The 23,745-nt window shown below is 46.9% G+C and overlaps 1 protein-coding gene across 4 annotated transcripts in view; it reads left to right on the top strand.

Moving 5' to 3' along the window:
• The window catches only part of LOC144175130 (uncharacterized), a 40,435-nt gene extending 17,111 nt beyond the window's left edge, over positions 1-23,324 (top strand). For all 4 annotated transcript variants that reach the window (XM_077704211.1, XM_077704213.1, XM_077704212.1 and 1 more), the window contains 5 exons: positions 2,898-2,994; positions 5,316-5,438; positions 6,829-7,012; positions 12,373-12,544; positions 22,196-23,324. In XM_077704211.1, coding sequence (XP_077560337.1) covers positions 2,898-2,994; positions 5,316-5,438; positions 6,829-7,012; positions 12,373-12,544; positions 22,196-22,335 — 716 coding nt within the window. In that variant the 3' untranslated portion in view covers positions 22,336-23,324. The remainder of the gene's footprint in view (positions 1-2,897; positions 2,995-5,315; positions 5,439-6,828; positions 7,013-12,372; positions 12,545-22,195) is intronic.
• Positions 23,325-23,745: the final 421 nt, after the last annotated feature.

Raw genomic sequence — 23,745 nt, 5'->3', positions numbered from 1 at the left:
TACTATTGGCAAAAATACAATGCATGCACCCCGGGACGCCCGTGGTCACATAACAAGGAATATCGATGATATACTACAAATAGCTGAGTAATTCGCTTCTACCCCTGTCCTATTCGCTTCTACCCCTGTCTCAGGCACAGTTTTTCCCTTAAATGGTGTGGAACCCGTTCCGCCGGATACAACCCATGAAGTAGCGATGGCGCTCCAAGCAATGAAGAAATTAAAGGCAAAGCTGCAGGAGGTGATGGCATTACGACTGATATATTGTGCCTCCGAGGCCACGTTGTGCTAACGAAGCTTGCAGCCCTATTCTCGCAGTGCTTGAGCTCCTTAAGGGTGCCAAAGGAGTGCAAAATACGGATTTAGTTCTCCTACATTAGAAAGGTGATGCCAAAGAGCTTAAAAATTACAGGTTCATCTGCGTCTTCTCCGTTACCTATAAATTGTTTACTAAGGTTATTCTTAGCCGCATCAGTGCTACTTTGGACTTTCAACAGCCACGAGAACAGGCCGGTTTCAGGACGGGACTCTCAACTTTAGATTACATTCACGCTATCAAAAAGGTAATCGGAAAGTGCTCAGAGTATAATGCACAGCTGTATATATAAGGCATTCATAGATTATGAAAAGGCTTTTGATTCAATGCCCACTTCAGCAGCAATAAATGCGTTATGTGATCACGGCATTGACTAGGGCATACATTGCGATATTCAATGATATATACGGTGGATGCACGGGAACAATACGGCTTCATCAAAGAACTTGTAAATTTCCTACACGAAAGGGGTCCGGCGAGGACGTACAATATCACCACAGTTATTTACAGCCTGTCTGGAGGGTGTGTTCAGAAAGCTTAGGTGGAAGAAATCGGGGGTGAGAATTAATGGGGATTGTCTCAGCCACCAACGGTTGTCAGATGACATAGTCCTATTCAGTCAGAGCAGGACGGATTTGCCGCGCATTCTTTGTCAATTGTGCTCAGCAAGTATGATTTCAGGCTTAAAAAACACGAAAAAGCCCAAGGTAATGTCGAATCGGCACGCCAAGGCATATCACTTCCAAATAGGCAATAAGGTCTTGGAAACAGTGACCGCATACGTATATCTTGGGCAAGTCATAGCGGCTGATCCAAAGCATATACGGGACATTAACCGCAGAATAAGCATTTGGTGGGCTGCGTTTGGTAAAAACTCCGGCATCCCGACTGATAAGCTTCCTCTGTCACTCAAAAAAATCGTATTTAATCATTCAGTTCTTCCAGTAATGACTTACGAGGCAGAATCTTGGTGTCTCACCAAACGACTTGAAAACAAGCTTAGATTGGCACAACGGGCCATGGAACGCCGAAGGCTAGGGGTCACGCTGAAGGACAGGAAAACAGCCCCATGGATTAGGGAACAGAATAAGGTGGAGGACATTCTAGTTCAAATTAAGCGAAGGACATGGGCATAGACTGATCACGTAATGCGAATTAGGGACAACAGGTGGACCACCCGTTTTGCAGACTGGTTGCTAATAGACCATAAACGCACTAGGGGTCGGCAGAGAACTCATTGACCAGATCAGCTACGAAAATGCGGGGAAAAACATGTACTCAGCTAGCACTCGATAGGCGTGGCTGGAAATCTTTGGGAGAGGCTTTCGTCCTGCAGTGGACACAAAAGGCTTATGATGATTATGAGTATGATGATGATGGTGAATATATGTACTGGATGTGCTCGTTGACTACGTTCTACAAGCATTTGATCTCTAAAAAAGCTGAAAAAGGTGTTTAGGGGTCCATCTAAGTTTTTATACTGGCCCAACAACATAGCCACTAAAGCTGGTTATCACACTAGAACCAACAGTGAAGCGCCAGAGGCAATGACAGCAGCCGTCATAAACTTTTGGCCTATCCAACAATTAGTTTCGACGTCAACATACCAAACAACAAGACTCGCACACGCACGTAGTAGGAATGGCCTCCGCAGACGCGTATGGGTGGTGTACAGATCCTGTAGCGTTTACTCGGAGTTTTAAGTTCAAGATAGGTTGGGACGATTCCCCTCTGTGCCGGACTTGCGCTGTGCGTGAGACTATCGATCACTTGCTGTGTGTCTGCCCTCGATTCGCTGCTGCGCGGAAAACTGCAGCGACCTCCCTCTCTCGTGTACGCCATGGAGGCAGTCTGGAACTTCGTCATTTTCTTGGGCCCTGGCCAATACTGCTGACAGTACCTTAGGTACAAAATTTCTACTCCAGTTCCTACGAGACACTGAACTAGACAAATTTCTCTAGATAGCAGACAGAGCAAGTGTGTCGTGATATGTACTCTTTCGCACTGTGGCGTTCATCTCTTTACTTTGCTTGTGTTGGTGCCCCTGGCGCTCATCTATTTATTTTTCTTGGGTTGGTGTTACTCTTTTTTTTCGCGTCGTTTACTTTTCGTTTTGTTTCAGTGTTTACATTAACGATTCTCTTTTCAATTGTATTTTTATGTCCGGACTATGCTGGCAGATTCCTCTTGTTTTTACTTTCCTTTTTTTCAACGCTTCATGTTTGTCTTCTTCCTGCTGTAACCCTAATGTCTAATATTCACCACTCATCAACGTAGTCACCCACCATCTGGTTTAGCAAGCCTTGTCTCTAGCAGGGCTGACCTCACCAGTTTACATTAAAGAGCCTTCTCTCTCTCTCTCTCTCTCTCTCTCTCTCATACTTTCACTACACAACGAGAATCGCTTCTCATGCATTCTCACATCACACTAGAAAGCTTTAGTGCCCCGCATTTGTTTTTATTTCAGGTGCACTGACTATGACTGCTGTATTAAACTGTTGCTGATGCCAGAACACTCAATATTTTGTTGCACCTCTTTTAATTTTCTTTACTTCTGTCCCTGTTCCAAATATTCTGGCAGACTACCAGTTCACCCTTCAAACTGGCTACTGGTGGCATACCAGCGATGAGAAAACATGTCTCCTCGTCGATTTGTTCAAGAAACTTGGCGTTAAAACGTAAGCTTGTGCGCATGTCTAAGTATGGCTCCGTGCAAATTGTTTCTTCAATGAACTACATTTACCTACGGAAGTCACTCTGTTTAGCAGTGATCAGTTATTAAGCACATTCCATGCTTAATGTACCATATTCAATTGCAATGGGAAGTATCGCATTCACGCTCATTATTTCGGGCGAACGAAATAAGTACTGAATTCTGCGAAGTTACAATGGAAGATTGGGCGAGCTGGAACAATATGCCAATAACAGCGCACAAACACGACACAAGAAGAAAAGGGCACAAGCACGGCATTGACGAACCACTGAAGATTTAAAAAGGCGAAATCTCTAAGTGCCCTATACAAAAACACCACTGTCGTTGTCGCTGTCGTCGTCGTCGTCGTCGTCTTTGTTGTTTTTTTTGTTATTGTTCCCGTCAAGAAAATGACCGCCTCAGTAAAAAGTACGTAATTAAGAAACACATCTGATCTGATGGGCATTTGAATCCGCGCCAGCACAGCATCAGCGCTGTGCTGTGCTGTGCCAACTGTGACATTCCCGCATGCTCCCAGCGTAAAAGAAAAGTGGTCGTCACTGTTGCGCCTTTCTTCGCAGCGCATGCGCACTTGGGGGAGTGACCAGGAAGCGGAAGCTTTAAGGGGCAATGGGCCCACTTAAAACAATTTACTGCACTATTAAATTGAAACCTAAAAGTGGTAGAACAATGTGTGCCGCGTGACACTTCAACGTGATGACCCGTGAGTAGAACAGGTGTTCGCCGGCCGTGCGGAAGCATGATTCTATGGAAGCAGTGGCGTGTGCCAGTTTACTTGCTTATTTATTTCGGGCCTTAAGACGACGAAACAAAAACGTAGAAAGAGACGCGTAAAGAGTGAAGCAGAAAAGGTGGTGGTTGAAGCAATACGTGTCAAAAGACAAAGAAACGAAAGCAAAGGAATCGATGCGAATGCAGTGTTGCAGCAAAGAAGTTGTTTATACGTATCGCCAGGCTTTCGCCTTCAAAGCAGGTTATCAGAGTTAAGTGCCCGGAAAATTTTTCCGGGTCACGAAAAAAGCAACAGCAACGACAACTTTTCTTCTGCCGCTCGCAACGTGCGTAGAGATCATATTTGTAGTGCTCTGGGCAGCGAGTTGTCAGACCTGGCTTGAAACCCCATCCGAGCATGGTCTTTTTTTTCTGTTTGCTGCGGCAACCGTTTTCTTGACAGGACAACCACAAGAACAACAACAACTACTACTACTACTACTACTACTACTACTACTACTACTACTACTACTACTACTACTACCATTACTGCTACTACTACTACTACTACTACTTCTACTACTACTACTACTACTACTACTACTACTCCTACTATTACTACTACTACTACTACTACTACTACTACTACTACTACTACTACTACTACATCAATGGCGTTTCTGCGCCGTACTGTGAACTTATGGCTTTCGCCTAAAATGGCATAGAACTGTTTCGCCTTTCGGCTCAGAGTACAAAGCTGGCGCCAGAAGGTGAAATAGAGCTGCAACTCGCATTCATTTTACGTTATTTTAGAGGACTGAAATCTGGAATTGCGATGCTCCGGAATGTTTTAAATTGTTGGCTAGCCGTAGGCAACAAACTTTCCATATACATAATTCTGCTTCGATCATAATGACAAATGGTAGTAAGAGGACGGCGGGAGAACCGAGTTTATGGAAAGAAGAGGTCGACCTAAAACACGCTCGTAGCGTGCTGCTTTTTTCGTAAGTCAGGTTTAAATTATCTCTGGGTAGGTCAATCGTTTGCCTACATTTTGCTGCTCGGACGCTTCACGACACCCGCCACAACTGACACGTTATGAGCAGACATACCTTACGTTAATTTATTAGCATATACTGCTGCCTCTCCGCGATGACTACCACTGCATGTTTTAAAGAAAGTTTACGGCATGCCGGGAAGTCTTGACTAGCAGTTTGGATAGAACACAATGGTAGCAGTAGTAGAAGTATTTCTTGAAGAAATAACAAGGGAAAATCCACCAGCGGAAGTAAATTTGTTTAGCCTAGGAACGGTCAGCGGAACGCCTGCTGGTTTGGTGCGGGGTGATGGGGATGAAAGTATGCAGTATCAATGAGAGTGACTGTGGAGACCTTAAGCACAAAGTATATACACAAAGCATCGTTGTATTGGTTTTCGATCCTCGCAATCTCTACGGGAACTGTAGCCTAAGATCTTCTTTTTATTGTTGTGTGTGTAGTTGCTGTACGCGCACGAAAAAAGTTGCTTTTTTTATATCTTTCACGCACCACTCCTTGCACGCCTGACGTGGCTCAGGATTGACTTACTGGTGAGCCACAGCAGCGGAGCACTCCCAGCGATGCAACTTACTGCGGAGGTGTCCGAAGTACAAGTCAACTCCATGGCGCTCCTTATGCCCTGCACAGGCAATGACATCAGGTATACATACACCTGCGGTACAACACGTAAGATTACGTCCGTGGTATTTAACTTCGTGGCAGAGCACACGCGCAGGGACTGAGTGCAGAAAAACCGGCGGATTCCACACATAGGTGGCGCCAAGAGTAAAGCGAAGCTTCACACATCTGTTGGTACACTGATATCATCACCTCCAGGTTTTCTCGCTGAACGTAGATTTCCTCGTCGTCGGCAACGTCACGCGAAAGGGTGCAGAATGCAATGTTCGACTCTTGCGCTCTTATCGCGTAACCGCAGGCCCAATTCCCCAGACAGGCTTGATGGAGAAGACGAAGGGAATGACCAAGAAATTATTACCACCGTGTTTACAATCTAGCTGAAGGTGACCAAATATCTTCACCAAAAAATCAACAATAAGCCTCACTTCAAGAAGTCATTAACACCTGTCTTGAGGGAAATACCCAAGGTATACTGGCGCAGCAGCTGGTGCGCGTTGTTGCCAAAAGGCTACAACACAGGCTCGATTGTGAATTAAAGCGGAGAGTTGGGCGAGTTGGTTACTGACTAATGAACTCATACTTCTAGCGAACTTTAACACAGGACAAAGAAAGGAAAGACGAAAAGCGTGTGTTTCGTCTTTTCTTTTTTCTTTCTTCGTCCTGTGCTAAAGTTCGCTAGAAGTATAAGTTCATTAGTCGATTGCGAAGTTTAACGCATCCAAGGTACACCTGGGCTACGCGGCGCGCCGTAGTGGAGGGCTGCGGATTAACTTCGACCACCTGGGGATCTTTCACGTGCGCCGAAATCTCGACACATGAGCTTTTTCGCTTTATGCCTCAATCAGAAAAGCAGCCAACGCGGCCAAAATCCAGGTGGGGACCTCGGGCACAGCAGCACAATTGCAGATCCACTGACCCACACCTTCGGGGCCACGGTAAATTATTGACGACTGTGTTTTTGAGTTCGTTCTCAACTTATTCAAGCCCACACACACCCACCTACAAAGGAATTAAGGTAGGGTAATCAGTGTAGCAGCACTTCATCTGTTTTAACGTCCTTGGTCCGCTTGCACATGCAAAACAACTTGGCAGGCTTACGGAGAAACACGAACAGACCCATTGAAAACTATACCTTGACTTTCACCCATATTTGGTTAAAATCACTTTTAACGCGCTGGGGATAATCTTACGACCATGTTGTCTCTGGTAAACTAAAGTAGCACTCGGTGAACACATATATCACAGGTTCACAAACGCTGACAGCTCAGAACAAGGACAAAAACGACGTTAAAACACGTGTTCCTTTTCGCCCTTGTTTTTCTGCACTGCAAACGTTTGTCATGTATAACTAACGAGCCCATCTGGTTCTTAGATGCTTGGATAACCGAAACTGTACTCCCGGATCTGCGCAGCGCCGTGAGACGCACGTCCTGGATCAATGCATACGGCGACTGGCTGCTGAAGGTCCCCGGTACTTTCCGCGTGACGGCATTGTGGTTCCAAGTGGCGATGATTATCTCACGGAACCCGGCCAAGCGCCGGATGGATGACGTCTTTTTCGGCTACTTTTCAGTGGCCGGCGTCGACAACCATAGGGTTTGTTCTCTTTCTTCTGAACCAGAAAATTTCAACGCAGGTGCTTATGCACAACAACCACATAAATCGTACATGACATTTCTTTCGTACATACTGCGGACCACACTAGGTGCAAGCAGGAAGGTCGTATGGTAGATATAGAAGAGCAAGGAGAACAACAACCCAAGTTCAACAATAATACAATAACTCTAAGTAGTGCGCGCAGATAATGGTTCACTTAACGCGTTCCACTCACACACTGTCAGAGGAAAAAAAAGAATACAAAAACGAATCAGTTCTAGCAAAAAACGGGTTGGTAAGTTAAAATGGAAGTGACGAGTAGGTCTGGTTGCAAGAAAAGACAAGTGCGGGATGGGTCTATCGACAGTTTGCGGTTCAGCAACAAAAAAAGAAAATCAATTCGCAAAACACGCCTGCGTGATTCAAGCGTCTGGATGCCATTATCAGACACTAGCTTGGATGGGGAATCGGTCGGAGGATATTACGATTAGATAAATGGAATTGCCTTTCTTTGTATTCTTTGTATTCTTTGTATTCTTTCAAGTTTAATAATGTTCGCTTTTGTATGTGGGTCTCACACGACACTGGCACAGACAACTAGCCTTGCCTTTCGACGCGTTTACATACCACGTCTTGACCGGAGCCATTGGAGTGGTGTCACTTCTCACCCCACGCTTACACATTCCCGACTTCGGCACTCCACAAGGGATTGCAAAATACTGCCTAATTTTCCTCCGCCTTCTCCGTCATTTATGGGGATTGCGCTGTGTGGGTGGGTAGATCGAAGCGGCAGTGATTAGTTATAGATTTGGAGTTAGTGGCAGTGCGAGTTGAAAAAAAGGATTTGGTTTTTCGTGCTCAAACATTCGAATAGGGGGTCCCTCATAAAGGCGAGCTCCCATGTTGTTTGATCCAAAGCGTCGACAAAACAAGCGCCTGGCCAGAAGGTTTATTTCCTTTGGGTAGTAACCTGGGATTCTGAAAAATTCTGACTAAATTTTCATCCTCGCCCTTCGTGCAGCAGTGCTTTCTGCGTGTGTGTGTGTTTCGTCAGAAGAACCCTACCCTTCATCTAGCTGCCTTTCATATTAATAAGCCTGCCTAAAGGCGGAGTATACAGAGGCAAAACCCTTCGAAAGTACCAGCATTCGTGGCTCAGTTCACAAATGTCAACATTGTTTACCTCACAGTAGCATTGGACAGATGTAAGGCAAAATGCAAGTGCGTAAAGTATTACTATGGGGTACTTTTACACAATAAAAGGGTTACGCCGTATCAGTTGTTACGAAAATAAAGAAAACAGTGTTTAAATGCCATCGAAGAAACGCGATGTTAAAGAAGAACGAAAAGAAACCGAAAATGTTCTTCCTCGAGCCGGCACAAGGGGCGCCAAACACAACAAAAATGGGCGACGCATCTGTTCGCTTCGCTGCTAATATCACAGAAAGGCAGTAGTTTTATCTCGCCCCTGCTGCTTACTTGCCTCTCTTCTCTGCCCCTCCCACCGTCTGCCTCCCACAATAAGTGCCGTGGAGGTTCGCTCAAGGAAATCAAACGACTCCGCGTTCCGCCGCTTGCGCGCCATATATTCGAGCATTTCGCTACCGTTGGGCTTAGAATACCGCCACAATGTCTAGGCTCGGGCGTGGGCTATCTTGCGTATTTTTGAGCCACAATATTGGTTTCGACGCGAGTTTTTATTGCTGCTACAAATATCAAGCGAACATCGTTTCAATTAAAAACACTGCCTATCAGCAGTATTACGGCGCAGCTGTATATGGCTAACCTCCGCCTCCCCAGTCACCGCGCCCAGTTTTCAATCCGGTGGAGCCGCTTTGCTAAGCCTACTTTATGCCCCTGCTCGCCACCACCGACACCTCGTTCACAATTTTTGTACCCTCGCCGACACCCATGCGTCTTTCATGTTACCCAATCGTCTGATAACGGCACTATCGCCGTTACCAATAGTTGCACTTTTGGCCCACTATGGGTCAGACGCGTGTTGTTCGCTCGGAGGAAGAAAATGGCGAATGAGGGAGCGTCGGCACGCACAGAAGCGCCAATGGACACAAAAACGACGTTAAGCTGCGGCCGCTGAATGTGCAGTTGCTGCCGTCGCCGTCTCAAGTTTCAGCTCACCGAATAGGCGCGAATCCATCCCGAATGAAAAGAAACTTGCCCGCTTCGAACGCCCACGTAAGCCAGTAACTATTGTTCATGAAGGGCTTTCAGAGAGACATCTTCGCCAGTGTCTTTCACGTCCAACCACGCGCACGCCACTGTTTGCCGGTTATGCGTGTACGTGAGAAGGGTCGAGGGAGGGGGGATGTGTGCCCGTAGCTGGGTGCATGCCTTCACCGATGGCATATCTGTTGTGCTGTTCGGGATTTAAACGTGAACGTCTCACGGTCCCGTCCGACCTGCCAGCTATCCTGCGTGTTCGAGCGGCTTGGGTTGGTGTGTTACACATACATTGAGATGCATGTGACGCGGGAGCGATACGGACAGCCCCATGTTTGAGTGCTTAAAGCTCGAGTCCTTCCAAGCATTAACTCACTATAGGACGGACGCGTGTAGCTCGCTGGGAGGAAGAGCACGAATTGAAGGAGCGTTGGCGCGCACACAAGTGTGAATGGGCGCGAAAACAACGGAAGGTCGCTACCGTTTCCGCCTCCAGTTCCACCTCGTGGAGTAGCTCCGAAACCCTCCCGGATGAAGAGCAACTTTCCCGCTTGTAACGCTGACGTAAGCGTACAATTCTTGTTCAGCTTGAATAGCTTTCCCAGTGACAATTTCGCCAGTGTCTTTCACGACTAAGTGCGTGCACATCACTGGTTGTCTGTGCGTGCGCGGGGGGGGTGGAGGAGAAAGAGGGGCGGGTGTGGAAGCGCAGCTGGACTTCATTCCCTCAGCGATGGCCAATTGCCCGTTGTGCTGGTCGGAAATTTAAACGTGCATGTTTCACGGCCCAGTGCTAGCTGTCTGCTGTCATCCGTGGCCGAGCGGTTTAGGTTGGTGTTTTACACAGGCAGTAAGATGCCTGCGATGCAGGAGGGAAACGGACAGCCCCATGTTTGTCCGCTGGAATAAAGCTGGAGCCCTTCCGAGTTTCGTTCAGCTAATTTGCTAATTATGCTTAATCGCAAACTACAAACAAGTGTGTTTCGTTTCGTGCAGTCCTTGGACTGCGCCCAGCTTAGCTGGTCATCCTTCACAGACTGGAAGGTGCCACAAATATGCAAAATGTGTTCTTTTGCTCAACAATGTTGGCAAATATTAAGTGTGGCACCAGATCTACTGGTTTGGAAAGTTTGTCTATTAAACTTCTCGTTGTAGTATGTTTATAACCTTTACCCTGTCGCTGAATTGCGAGGGAGAGACAGACAGACAGACAGTCATAAATTTTCGTGTTTAAGTAGCCAAAAAAAGACTATCGTCTTTAAAACAAAACAAAACGTTCGGCTCGACCATCGCCTACTCTAGTATTCGGACGGTTTAAACCGCCCATATCTTATCAACTGCGCGCGGTCTCCTGAAAAGAAATCTCGACCAGAACGAACTGTCCGTCACTTGTTCCCTGTGCGCTTTTAAATTTTCACGATGTACCAATAAGCCCAACTTTCGGTGTTGAAACAGACCACTGCAGAGTACTTGGTGTTGGGCTGTCCTGTGCTCCTGTGCTGTAAAACGTGCGCCTTGTTCGCCTCCCTTCGACCCGGCCGTCCGCGAGATTTCGTCTCATAGATATGGGGTCCGTATCATGTTCTCTGATTCGATTCATTGGGGAATAAGGAGTGTATTAGCGGCAGAGCTGTTGTCAGTCGAGCCTTTTCTGGAGTCTGCTGTAGGTCATGCGTCACGCAGGGGTAGGAGCAGGTTCCCAGGCCGACCGATAGAGGGCGCAGTTGTCTCGCAGGAGTGTGTTTTTCCCCTCCAACTGGGAAATAGAGATAGAAGGGAGCCCCCCGCCGCTGGCGTTTCGTTGCCGATTCCTTTGCTCGAGCCGCAGAAACTGCGCGGAGACGGCACTGACGTTCTCGGGCGAGCTCCCGTTTACTTTCGAGGTGACACAAGAGCAGGAGTCCTACAGAGGCTGGAATGTTATTTTTGGCGCAGTGAAAGACGACAGCTGGGTCATTGAGCAGTTCTCGAACAGTATTGAAGAGTGTAAGGGATGAACTGGGTTACAAGGGTCTGCGTCTCGGGAGCGTGGTCGCTGGTGTGCCAGTGCTATTTATTTTATTTTATTTTTGTGTTTATTTATGCAATCCTGCAGGCCATGGGCGGCCTGTTGTCAGGGCTGATTTGGATATGAGGGAGGGTTACACGAAAAGCTCTTTGGTGAGGATAGCGAAGTGTTCTACTTCCATGTGAGCAGGCAATCGTTCCCCGTAATATCACGTTCGCGTCGCAGCGGTAGTAATTGCATTTCGCGCCGCTGCACAAGCCTCCTCGGTGCGCTAGTCCCTGAAACTCCTCCGAGCATGGTGCCATCTCCGCGCATACTGATTTGAATGATGGCACAACGCAATGCCAGTAGTCTGGATTCAGGTACCACTCGACGTAGATATACTGTAAACGCGTCTTACGACTGGGCACAGACCTTATAGGTGGTGAATGGTGACCAGCACTGAGCGGCACTGCTTCTCTGCTTGCGCAAAGCCGGAAGCTTAAGTGTCTGCTGGGTAAGGGCCGGTTCTTCAAGCTGTTGTTCAGTGTGGTGTTCTTGATCATCGTACCATCATCGGAAATTGCAGCATCAGCGCACGTAAAAAAGAGCAATACCTCACCGTCACTGACGGCTACGACACTCGGGGAACGTGCTGCTGACATGTGGCGCTTTAAAACATGCACTACATCGATCACTCCATGCTTCCCTTATTCCACACTGTCCTTACTTAAATTTTGTGTTGGGTCCCCGAGGAGAAGGAAGTTATTCGTTCTGAGCCTCGGTACTTTCCAGTCTAGCTTTTCTTACGCTATTAAAAATGCTGCCAAAGCTATATGCAATTCCAAAGAAACTTGAAAGCACGAAACGTATGTGCTCAGAAGTTTAGTTTGCTGCTAATTGTCTCAGGAAAATATAACGCCACATCACGTGCCTAAAATGTTCCACGTGTTTGAAGAAAGCTCTGAATTACTTCCGCGTAACAAAAACAACAAAATGTTTATGAGTGAGACGGGGTTATTATAGACTTTGAAGGAAGGTTTAAGGGTGTACTGTTCATTTAAGGTTCACGTCAAGAAAAAAAGCTTTAGTCTGAGCTGGGCTAAGCGTATTAGTTCCCTTGCAACCGCAGGCCTCGAATAAGCTGACTGCGGGTTCCAACGTTAACCTCCGTTGGGGCACCGTTTCGCAGTACTGCCAGCAGGTGGCCAGCGTGCTCGAAAGAAGACTTCCAATGATGGTGATGATCGGCGCCACGGACAAGCTCATTTCGGTGGAGGACAACCAGCGTTTTCTGCTTCGCCTGGGCTGTGACCCGCTGAAGACTTGGCGATACGGCGAGGACGGACAACTCGTCAGCAAAGGTACATATAATAAAAGTGGAAGCTGCTACTCTTGTTATATGGCACGCTTATATTGGCACTTGTAAGCAAAACATGTCAGTAACTGTTTATGTAAATCGTTTCAAAAATCTTAAGGCTTGTTTATTCCAAAGGAATTCGTGTGAATATGCAATTTCGCTGCAGGTAGTGGGCATATTACTAGAATGGTAAACGCGTTCAATCCCATAAACGCGCACACTTCCTCCTCTCCTTTCCCGTGACGCACACCCACACAGGGGCGGTTAGCCACCTTCGCTTCACTATCGTCATACTAAACTTTTTTTGTCATCGAAGCTTCTCAGATGAACCACCGCTGTCCTCATTTCATGCACCCTAGCCCCGCCAGGCTGCTTTTTCTGTTCCTGTCCGGTTTCTCCTTTTTGCTTAGTTGTGATAGCTACGTCTACAGAGCGTAACTATAACCCTGGCATCCAAAGCGAAGGCTTTCTGCCTACCTCATGGATTTCCGGACTAGGGGACCAATCCCACTGGACGTTCCTCTCCCTCTACCTCTCTCTCTCTCTCTCTTTCTTTCTGTATGTCCAAAAGACCCATTGCCAAATTTTTATTTGTTGGTTCATGTAATTGCGGTCGGTGTCTTGGGAGGGGCTGCTTATTGTTGTCGAACGTATTCCGCTTGTCGCCTGTCCTCCCGTGCTTGGCTTTATAGGGGCTTTATCCTCCATTTCCTCCTCGTTCTGTATTGTTTATCAGAAGACCATTTCTCGTGAATTTTATTTTAGGTTTAAAGGTTTTGATTCAGAGTGGTGTTGACGTCCTGAACTGGCGATTCGACTCGCTCTCAAGTTTAAAGTGCATACGCCGCCGTTCACGTACGTGTTGAGCCACGAGTGCCGAAAAGCGAAACTCAAGGCGTAATAAAACTGTTTATTGGCGATGCGGCCAGCTTCCGAACCGTGCCCTGCCAGATTCCATGCCCGAGCTCGCGTTTCTTATTACACTACTGGCTCATCCTCTTCCTGGTTGGCGGAGGCAGCGGGCCGAGAGATTGAACATACTCCGGGCCCCGGCAAACTTGTTAATTGGCGGCAAGTTCAAATGGGCAGAGTCTCTAGCTAGCCCAGGTGGTGGAAGGCCCGTCCTACGACTTGATCTTGCATGAGCCGATACGGCCGTCCACGCTTCTGTAGACTTCTAGTATCCGAGCCAGCTTCCACATTTGACGAGGCGTTTTCTGAGCATAGACGAGCGTGATGTCCCCCACGTCGAATTCTGTGGCCGTACGTCGGGCTGCGAAGTGTCCTGATCGCAACTGAAAGAAATACTCGTTGTGTCACCTCGTCCAGAAGTGTTACGTGAGTCGCTTTCTATACTGTTGCCTTCGGAAAGCGCCTGTGCCCGTTATAGTGGTGGCGACATTCGGTGCCCCATGCGGTAGAGCGCTAAACCTTCGTCCTATCTGGAGATCGGTCAACGTTAACGCACACGGTTCACCTATGTCCTACTCGATTAATGTTAATGGTCTATAATTGACCGCAGCTTCGACTTCGGTAAGAGCTGTTCCTAGTTCTTGAAAGGTGGGAAAAGCTTTACCCAGAATTTTTCGCAGTGTGGTCTTAACAGTTATCACGAGACGCTCCCACCACTCGCCCCACCAAGGGGCGTCAGGTGCGATGAACCTCCAGGCAACTTCGGCGCTGCTCATGAGTCCAGCTGCTCGTGAGTCTTGTAGAAACATCCGGTGAAGTCGCTTGGCGTCAGACAACGTTTTCTTGAATGTCTTAACATTGTCTGAATAAATGACTCTTGCTAGGCCCCTCCGTGACACCAAACGACGGAAACACATCAGGAATGCTTCTGAAGTCATCGAGCTGACCAGTTCCAGATGCACTGCTCGTGATGTAGCACATGTGAAAAGAGCCATGTAGCTCTTGGAGTTGTCAGAGGACCGCATGTAGAGTGGCCCTGCGAAGTCTGTCCCCACAATTTCGAAATGATTAGTCCATGACAAGCTGTGACCAGGAAGAGGGACCGCGAGAGCACTGCCTGGACTTGTTCTGAACGGCTTGCACAGGTAGCAGCCACGGATGCCTCGTTTGACTTGGGATTGAGCTCTGTGAATCCAGTAAGGTTCTCTCAGCTGAATTAACGACGCGTCCCTCACGTCGCCGTGCATAACTTAAAGGTGGGATCTGACCGCAATCAGTTCCGACAAACGGTGGTTTGGTGGTAGAATGATTGGATGTTTCACTTCTGGAACTGGTAGTCGCCACAGACGACATCCAACTCGAAGTAGACCACCGGAATCCAAAAAAGCATTGAGCTCATTTATTGGTGAAGAGCCCTCTAGAGCGGTGTCATTTGAAAGGCACTCAATCTCAGTTTTATAGGCTTGAGATTGAACCAGCTTGACCCAGTACTTTTCGAGTCGTATCATTTTGTCAGCTGTCACAGGCCCAAGGTCATTTCGTGGCGTGGGCAGTGGTTTAAGAAGCGGAAGACCCTCGCCGTGACTCTAAGCAGCACAGGTAGTTTTCTGTATCGAGCATTATCGAGACGTGGTTCTACTGCTGTATATCCGGTAACTGGTTTGATTTTGCGGTTACCGTTTCTGCTTCCAAGGGTTCGCCTTTCAGTGGTACAGTACACAGCTTGCAATGGCCACATATCTTCATCCGTTAACCATGCTGGGCCATACCACCAAGCTTGGGTGGATATTATTTTTTCAATGGATGCATTACGAGTTAACATGTCTGCAGGATTGTCTTTTCCACGACAATACCTCCACTTGGTTGAGTTTGTCTTTTCGTTGATTTCTCTGACCCTGTTCGCAAAGAAAAGCGTCCACTTGACCGACACACTCTTTATCCAAGTCAAGGTTATCGTCGTCTGTCCAGAACATGTAGTCTATTTTGAATGTCGCGAGATCTTCAGCCACGCATACGTAAGAAGTATTTCTCCAACCAATGGCTCTAGTAGAGGGAGGGTTACTTTCTTGATCGGAGCTACAGGTGATTTCAAAATTAGCCAATGTCCTTGTATTGTGTGATTTTCGGCAATGTAGAGAGCAGCTCCGTATGCTAACGGGCTTGCGTCGCAAAAAACATGTGTATTTAATTCTGCCGGTAGAGCGAAGGCTCCACCAACAAACCTAGGAACGGTGATAATGTTGATTTTCAGTAACTGTCGTACCCATTCGTTCCATTCACATCGCAGATGTTGCGGCAAGTGTTCGTACCAAGCGATTCCGCGTGGCCAAACCTTTTGAAAGAGTATTCTTTCCGTGATTGCGAAAGGGCCGACAAATCCGAGTGGGCCAAAAACACGGGAAGCCGCCGTGGATTCTTGAAGGACAGCCTTTTTTTTTGCTCGCTACTCTTTGTGCTTGCTGCAGAAGCTCCCTGACTTGGCCCGAGTTTGTCGTCCACTTCCTCAGTGTCATTCCTGCTGCCTCCATAATTTATTGCGCTTCAATGCAAACCTAGATGACCTCCGGTTCTGTGGCTGCACCAGTGACCAGGTGATCGACGTAGAATGACTAGCTGAGCAATTCCGCCGTTTCAGCTTTATCTCCGACTGTATTCTTCAAATGGTGAAGGATTGCTGCGGTAAGTAGGAATGGGCTACCTGTTGCTCCGAACAGAACTATTGTCATTCGCCATTCCTGGAGCTCATCCTTAACGTATTCTAAGCTACTTCCTTCTCTAAACCAGAGAAATCAAAACGCATCTCTGTCATCTGCTTTAATAAATATCTGAAGGAAGGCTTTTTTTGTTACCCATGATGGCGATGGGGTGAGTCCGGAACCGGAGGAGAAGTTTTCCCGTTTCTTGATATAAGTTGTCACCTCTTTCAAGGCATTCATTGAGTGACCTACACCCTCTGGCATGTGATGATGCGGGTGAGGGCCTGCTTTCTAATTACTTCTTTGTGAGGCATGTAGTAGAGTTTCTCTGGGTTTGACAGATGGGTTTCTACTAGTTCAGCGTGTCCTGATTCGAGGTACTATCTGATCGCCTTTTCATATATTTTCAGCAGTCACTCATTCTTAGACAGCCTGCATAAAAGTCATTGCAGCCGTGTGCTGGCAACCTGCTTGTTGTTAGAGAGCTCAAAGCCATCCTTCCAGGGTAGATGAACCTCGTACCTCCAAGCTAGGAAACGAATGGTCTTTTCGAAGCGCTGAATGGAATGATTGTGTTTTGTTGGGAGCATTCGTCGATCGATTCCGATATACCCATGCTCTCAAGATCCCAAAATGAGTGGACAATCTCGTCTAACTCGACTGCATGGGTTCTTAGCACGTAAAGCGTCATGCTCGAGGTTCTACTGGTTGTTGTCAAAGCGGCTGTGGTGCCCTGAAAGTCCAACCAAACTTGGAATTAATTCCGATGAGGCTTTTATTTTCTTCAAATCTCGAGACCTCTCCGGTTACCACAGTCCACATCTGGTCTCAACCTATTAGCACGCTTATGCCACCTGTAGTTACGACGGTCGGCTGCATCAGTTCATCGGCAATGTCTTTCCCGGACTTTTTAAAGGTCGCCACGAAGGGTCATTCCATGCAGGTCACCTCAATGTCCTGGCAGGTATGGGGTATAACAATTGCACGCGGCACAACTTCATTGTCTGTGAACTGACTACGAAGCCGGATTTCTACGATGGCACGTCTTGTACACGGTTTGGTCTTCGCGTTGGCGAACATATCCAGTACAATCGTGGGGAAACCAATGCTCATCGGCCGGAAATGCGCACACAGTTCCTCCGTCACTAATGTGCGCTGGCTGCCGCCGTCGAAATCTCCTCTGACGTACTATCTTCAGGCATCATCACTCACGGCCCAGGCTCGAAAGGTCTGAAGAACAGAGCTCCGCTGTTCATTAACCACTCGCTTCCCACCTTGAAAGGACGCACACACCGTCGTACTTGCATAGGATCCACCGGTATCCCGCGGTGCTTGTGAACGGCTTCTGTCGGGATCACACATACTCCAAGCATGACGACCGGCGCACTTACTCGAAGCATGACGACCAGCGCACTTGCCACGTGACACTTTCCGACGACAATCTTGCGCTCTGTACCCTTTCCATGTGCAGCGGAACCATGTCATGTCCTTGGTCAGAAGTTGCTTTTTTTACTGCAAAGAAATATCTGTCCTGTAGATTTATGTCAGGTGTTGCGTCGACTTACAAAAGGGGCAGAAATTGACCGTCATGTTGACGTGGTTCCGCAATACGGACGATGTGGTTTTGTGGTCACGTAAATGAAAGCCGTTGCCTTCGATATGACGTGGTATATGCTACTGGCCTTTGCTGGTCTCAAAATTGCTTTTCTCGAGGCTTTACAGTTCCATGACAAGAAACGTCAACAGGTGGTCCATGTCAGTCTCTTCTTGAGAGGTTCGTGTACGTTGAGCAGACGCTTGAGCGGCACACGTGCGGTGATGCTGGACGACAATGTCATGGGGTAGAGCCCGCAAAAGAATATCGCAGAGCATAGATGAGAAGGATGGCTTTACACCCTGAGTATCGATGCCTCGTATATTGACGAGCACATAATCGTAGAGCTTGAGAAGCCCCAATGTGTCGCTGGATGTCTTGACGGGGTTCAGCATACGCAGTATAGCGAAGTACTGTTGCTCAAGATGCGGCTTGTCACCAAAGCGCCTTTTTTATATTCCGATAGCATCCTTGTAGCAAGCTTCTTTCGTTTATAAGCCGCTGACAGCTGAGGCAGCCTCTCCCTTCAAGAAGAGCTGAAGATAATTGAATTTCTCGGAGACAGTAAGACCGCGGTTTTGGTTGATCATCTGATGAAACTGCTCCCAGAATTCGTTCCATTTACACAAATCTCCGTAAAAGGGAGCGATGGTTAGCTTCGGAAGGCTTGCTCCGTTTCTCTATGGAGCGACGACTTGAGGATTCGAGTTCTCTGCCGTCGTTGAAATGACCGTCGCAGACTGTAACAGGCGAGCGCTCCTGCTTTGCAGTTCGGAAAGGATGCGCGTCGCATGGTCTTGATTCTCAAAAACGGCGTTGTACGCAGCCTGGAACGCGTCGTGCTCGATCTAGCTTTCGAGTTCATTGTTTAGCTTGGTAAGTTCGTCGTTATTTGTTTTAAGTCTTTCGTATAATGACGCCAGTTGGTCTACCGAAGCGCACCTGTCCATCAGAATGGCACTTGCCTCATTGATGAGCTTGGCATTCCGCACCCGCCGCGCTGCTCGCTTGCACTTGAGTTTCTCCATGACGCTCGGTCTCTTCGAAGCCCTCAGCAGGTCCCTGCATTGTCCCGGGTCTTCGGTTCCAAAAATATTGAGCCACGAGTGCCGAAAGGCGAAACTCAAGGCGTAAGAAAACTGTTTATTGGCGGTGCGGCCAGATTCCGAACCGTGCCCAGCCAGATTCGATGCATGAGCTCGAGTTGTTTTTTTTTTCACTACTGCCTCGTCGTCTTCGTGGTCGGAGGAGCTGTGTCGGCTGTGGCCCGACTAACAGGGGCAGCTTATCGGCCCACCACAATATTTTAGAAGTGCTGTCGCTATAGTTATTGAGTGGAATGCAAGGTATTTCGGCACAGGTAATATTAAGGGCAGCAGAATGTATGTTTGTCGCGCCGTTTTAGGTTTTGCAGGTTGCTCTATCCCAACTAGCCCAGCCGTCTATTTTACTGCTCTATCAGGTTCCACAGGCGCGCGGTAACATTCGAATGTGAATTACACGAGAACTGCAAAGTATGTTCACAGTGTTCATAACCAAGTCGACTCCTTGCATTGTGCGAAATTACACTTTTGTGGATGGTTGTGCTAGATTACAGAGTGTTAGGCCTTTTGAGCTGGGAAGCTGTGGATGGTTCGAGACGAAGTGCTTGGCGCCAGCAGATATTGATAGGACAAAATGTAGATGCCTGGAATCAGGAACACTAAGCGAGTGTTGTAGAATTCCTTTCTGTCAGCGGGCATTCAACATACGTGCGTATGCTGCAGATCAGATAAATCACAGCACATTTTTAAAGGACTCGCAACACTACCGAGAAAAGCTTGCTCTCTTTCCTTCGCGTCTAGAAGCACTGCGAAAGCTGTAGTTATCGCCAGCACGGAGCGGCACTGCGCGATTTTCTGGTTCCAACAGAAACGCCACCCGTTCCTCCTTTGCTTTTGTGGCTTCCTTTTTACGGTGGCTGTCGAATGCGCTCATTGCTGCAACTCAACCCATTAGGGTACCAGCGTGACCATATGATAACGCAAATCCCCATGAACGTGGTTTAATTTATGCAGGTTTACAAAAACGCGCCAAAGTTACAGGGCATTATGGTTTTTGATAGCTTAGGGTAGCCCTTACAGACAGCAGGTGTCACAAGTTGTCTGTTTTTGGGAGTTGCTAAGAATGATCGAAACAGTGGCTCTGCATTTTGGCGCATCGACATGCAACGCTCCCGCGCGTAAGCTGTTTTTTTTTGTAATATTCTTTTTTGCAATATCGTGATGCACAGGCCCGCCTAGAGCACTAGCAGTATGTAATCTCAGGTGGCAATTTGGGAGAGATTAGTCGATGTGTTCTCAGTAAAAAAAGGTATTATTTAACGTGTTGCCATAAGTTCACGCTGGGTCTTGAGGCTCCGTATTTTGCCTTACTTTGTTACTTCAATTTACGCTCCTTGTAGGGCAATTCCGCGGCACTCATGCGTCGATCTCTGGTCTGCCTAGGTCGACTTTAGAAGAAATAGCCAGAACACTCAAAGAGAATGATGAAGATGTGTCAGCTACATTGAGCCACCGAAGGCTACCATCTACGCGGACGAATATTCCTTAGGCAGTTTAGAGCAGGTGCTGAAACGGTTCTTGCCGACGGCCGCCGTATTCGTGAATGCGATTCTGATGAAGATGAAGCAGAGTGGGAATAACAAAGCGATGACTCACAAAATGGCTGCTCATGTGCAGAAGAGAAACGCGCTGACACGAATTTCTCTCGATGTGCCAAGTGGAAGAATAGTGATAGTATGAAAAGTTCCGGAGTATTTCCAGAAGCAAACTTCACCGCCTATAATGACCTTTCGCCTATGGAATTGTCTGAGCTCTTTTTGACGAAAGAGGCGTAGACCTATTGGCAGAACAAACAAGAAGGTATAATTTATTTTTGAATATGCCTGACCTGAGGTCACAAAGGAAGAGATGAAGTGTTTTCTTGGCGACCTTGTTCTCTCGGGTTACAACCGCTTGGTAGGGAAGAAGTGCTACTAGGACAGTGGAACAGACATGCGGAAGGAAATGGTACACAACCCCATGCGAAGAAACCGTTTCGTACAAATCATGAGGTTTCTTCACTGTGCCGACAATACGAGCCTCACTCTATGCGACAGACTGACAAGGTTGCGCCCCCTGATGAAACTACTGAAGGCAATGGCCATGCAGCCCTTTCAGCCTTTGCGTCAGTTAGGTTACGACGAAAGCATGATAGAATATTATGGTCGTCATGCCTGCAAGCAATTCATACGCGGCAAAACAATTCGCTTCGGGTACAAGGTGCGGTGCTTAAATGCGAAAAATGGTTACCTTGCAAACTTTGAAGTCTACCAAGGAAAGCGGAAAGACACCGGAACAAGCACGCAGTGTTCAAAGGACTTCGGGAAAGCAGCAGCACCACTCCTTGAAATATGGATGAACTTCAAATCAAAGTTCGTCATCTGCCATATCATTTTATTTCGACAATCTCTTCCCCAGCCTTCACCCATTGAGGCACCTGAAAAATAAAAGAACTATGAATCCCAGGGCACAGTGAGGAAAAACCGTGTGCCGAAGGAATGCCCCATCGCTCGGCCTAATATCATCAAACCCTATACCCGTGGGTACGAGGAGCACGCGCTTCCGGATTACGTAATAATCATTGGGCCCTCGATTAACACCTCTGTCGTAACAATCGCAGGCACCGTACACGGCGTAGAGCGCATGTCGTCTGTAGACAAATATTCCCGTGCATAGAAAAATAGAATCAAAATGCATCGCCATAAATAATTCCGTTACCAAATATAACTGGTTTACGGGAGGCAGTGACCAGATGGATGCAAACGTAGGCGCCTGCCGAAGTGCACTTCGTGGCAAGAAATAGTGATGGCCGATATTCACTTGTCTTTGCGACGTAGCCATTAGGAACGGTTGGGCGCTTATCCGCAGCACACGATCCAATATCAATATGGCCCGTGGCCATAAGGTTACGGGCAATATTTTGAAAACCAAGAGCGCGTTCACAATGATAGTTCCAGAGCGACTTATTTAGACGCATATACGATAAAAAATGACCTCAGGTTTGACAAATTTCACAAAAATAAAACCGGTACCTAATGGGTTAAGGAAAGCCGGTAAATAGGCGCTTCACCGCTGCAATAACGTAATTCCAGCGGTCGAAGAACGCCAAGACCGCGAAAGAGAGAACACTCTTTTGAGCAAATTTCTGCAATCTATTGGGCACAGAGCAGTAGCTTTTTGCAGATGTACTTTGCGACCCCCTGACCTAAGTACTAGATGTGTTGGTTGGCTACGTTCTGCAAGCATTTGGTATTTCGAACAAAGTTGAAAAAAGTGTGTCAGCGTCCCTTAAGCCATCTGCTTATTTGCTTACCTTTATCGCTTACTTCTTATCTGCCCGTCATAGCGCACGTTTTCATCTCTCCTCGCAGGTGAATCCGACGTAGTGAAGGTTATCGAGCTACTCAAGGGCTCGCACTACGGCTTCAATCGACACTCGGACATCTGTAATAATGCACTCCTGGAATTACTGTCCCGGGTGTCGCCAGTTGATAAGCCCTTCCACGATTAGAAAACCAATTCTTTCTTGTATGCTTCATTCGCGACCAGTCGCAAATGCACCGGCCGCTTCGTTGAACGTCAGATTCATAAGCCCTTCCACGATTAAAAAACCAACCCTTTCTTGTATGCTTCATTCGCGAGCAGTCGCAAATGCACCGGCCGAGCTTCGTTGAACGTCAGAAAAATGTCGCTTCGCTCTGCCTGAAACGTTGTATCTTTCACACAAAACAAATTACGCAGACTTCACTCCACTGGTCAAAAAGTGGTTCAGATCAACCAACCACTCTACATAGGCGGTGTATAGATATACCTTCCGCAAAAGATCTGTGAAGACCACTTATAGTTAAGTCTTCCGAAGAGCTGTGTACTATGTTTTCGAAAACGGCGTTTTATTTTACGCCGTTATATCGATTACAACTACGAGCACTAAGAATAGTATTTTTACATTCCTCTGTCCTGTCATTACAAGTTTTTCAGGAGTTGCGTGTACTTTCGTTTTCAATTATTCCGGAATACCAAATATCTTTTTTAGTAAATGCAATTATAAACCATAACTTTCCTGTACCCTTAGCACGTTTTTCTATTCCTGCTCGAAGCACTAGGCAAGCATCCAATGCCAACTTCAACTTTCCAATCTGTCATAACGTCTATGGCGAAAGGCTTATTGACTTCTATGGTGCTAAAATGTGGAGCGATGTGCCTATTTAAGTAAAAACTGCGAGGTTCTTCAGAGTGCCTTGTGAGATGTTTTACTTGAATAAACAGAATGTAGTTTACTGACGCGAGTGTAATTATAATGGATGTTCATACTGCTTTATATGTTTCGCTTTTTTTTCTTTCCCTTCTGTTCATTTTCTTTATTTTCGACCCTTGGTGGATACCGGCGACTCATTTGTATGTGTATTTTTGTATTGGACCGGAAACTATTCTCCTGACTATCCCAAACAGTCTGTAAACATGTTTCCTGTTTTTGCGATAATAAAGCTATTGATTGATTGATTGATTGATTGATTGATTGATTGATTGATTGATTGATTGATTGATTGATTGATTGATTGATTGATTGATTCGTTCGTTCGTTCATTGATTCATTGATTCATTGATTGATTCATTCATTCATTCATTCATTCATTCATTCATTCATTCATTCATTCATTCATTGAAAACGATGAAGGGAACAGAGACGGCGATGTGATGTTCAACACACTGCGTGAAAACGACTCGAGAATCGAGCGGCAGGAGGTGCAATCGCGAATTCGATAAGAAATTAAGTCGTTTGAAGAGGAAGCAATTTCGGTAGAATTTCCAAGTTGGATTTAAGGTTTAGAAAACAGGAGTTGGCTAAGCAGCCACAAACTACACAGCTCATATTCAGTGCTGACGAGTACCATGAGTCTATTCATTCAACCATTCTTATTAG

Source organism: Haemaphysalis longicornis, unplaced genomic scaffold, assembly GCF_048455015.1.
Source record: "Haemaphysalis longicornis isolate Haplotype H1 unplaced genomic scaffold, Haemaphysalis longicornis Haplotype H1 scaffold_3, whole genome shotgun sequence".
NCBI classification, from domain to species: Eukaryota; Metazoa; Arthropoda; class Arachnida; order Ixodida; family Ixodidae; genus Haemaphysalis; species Haemaphysalis longicornis.
This window is presented reverse-complemented; position numbering and strand designations above follow the sequence as displayed.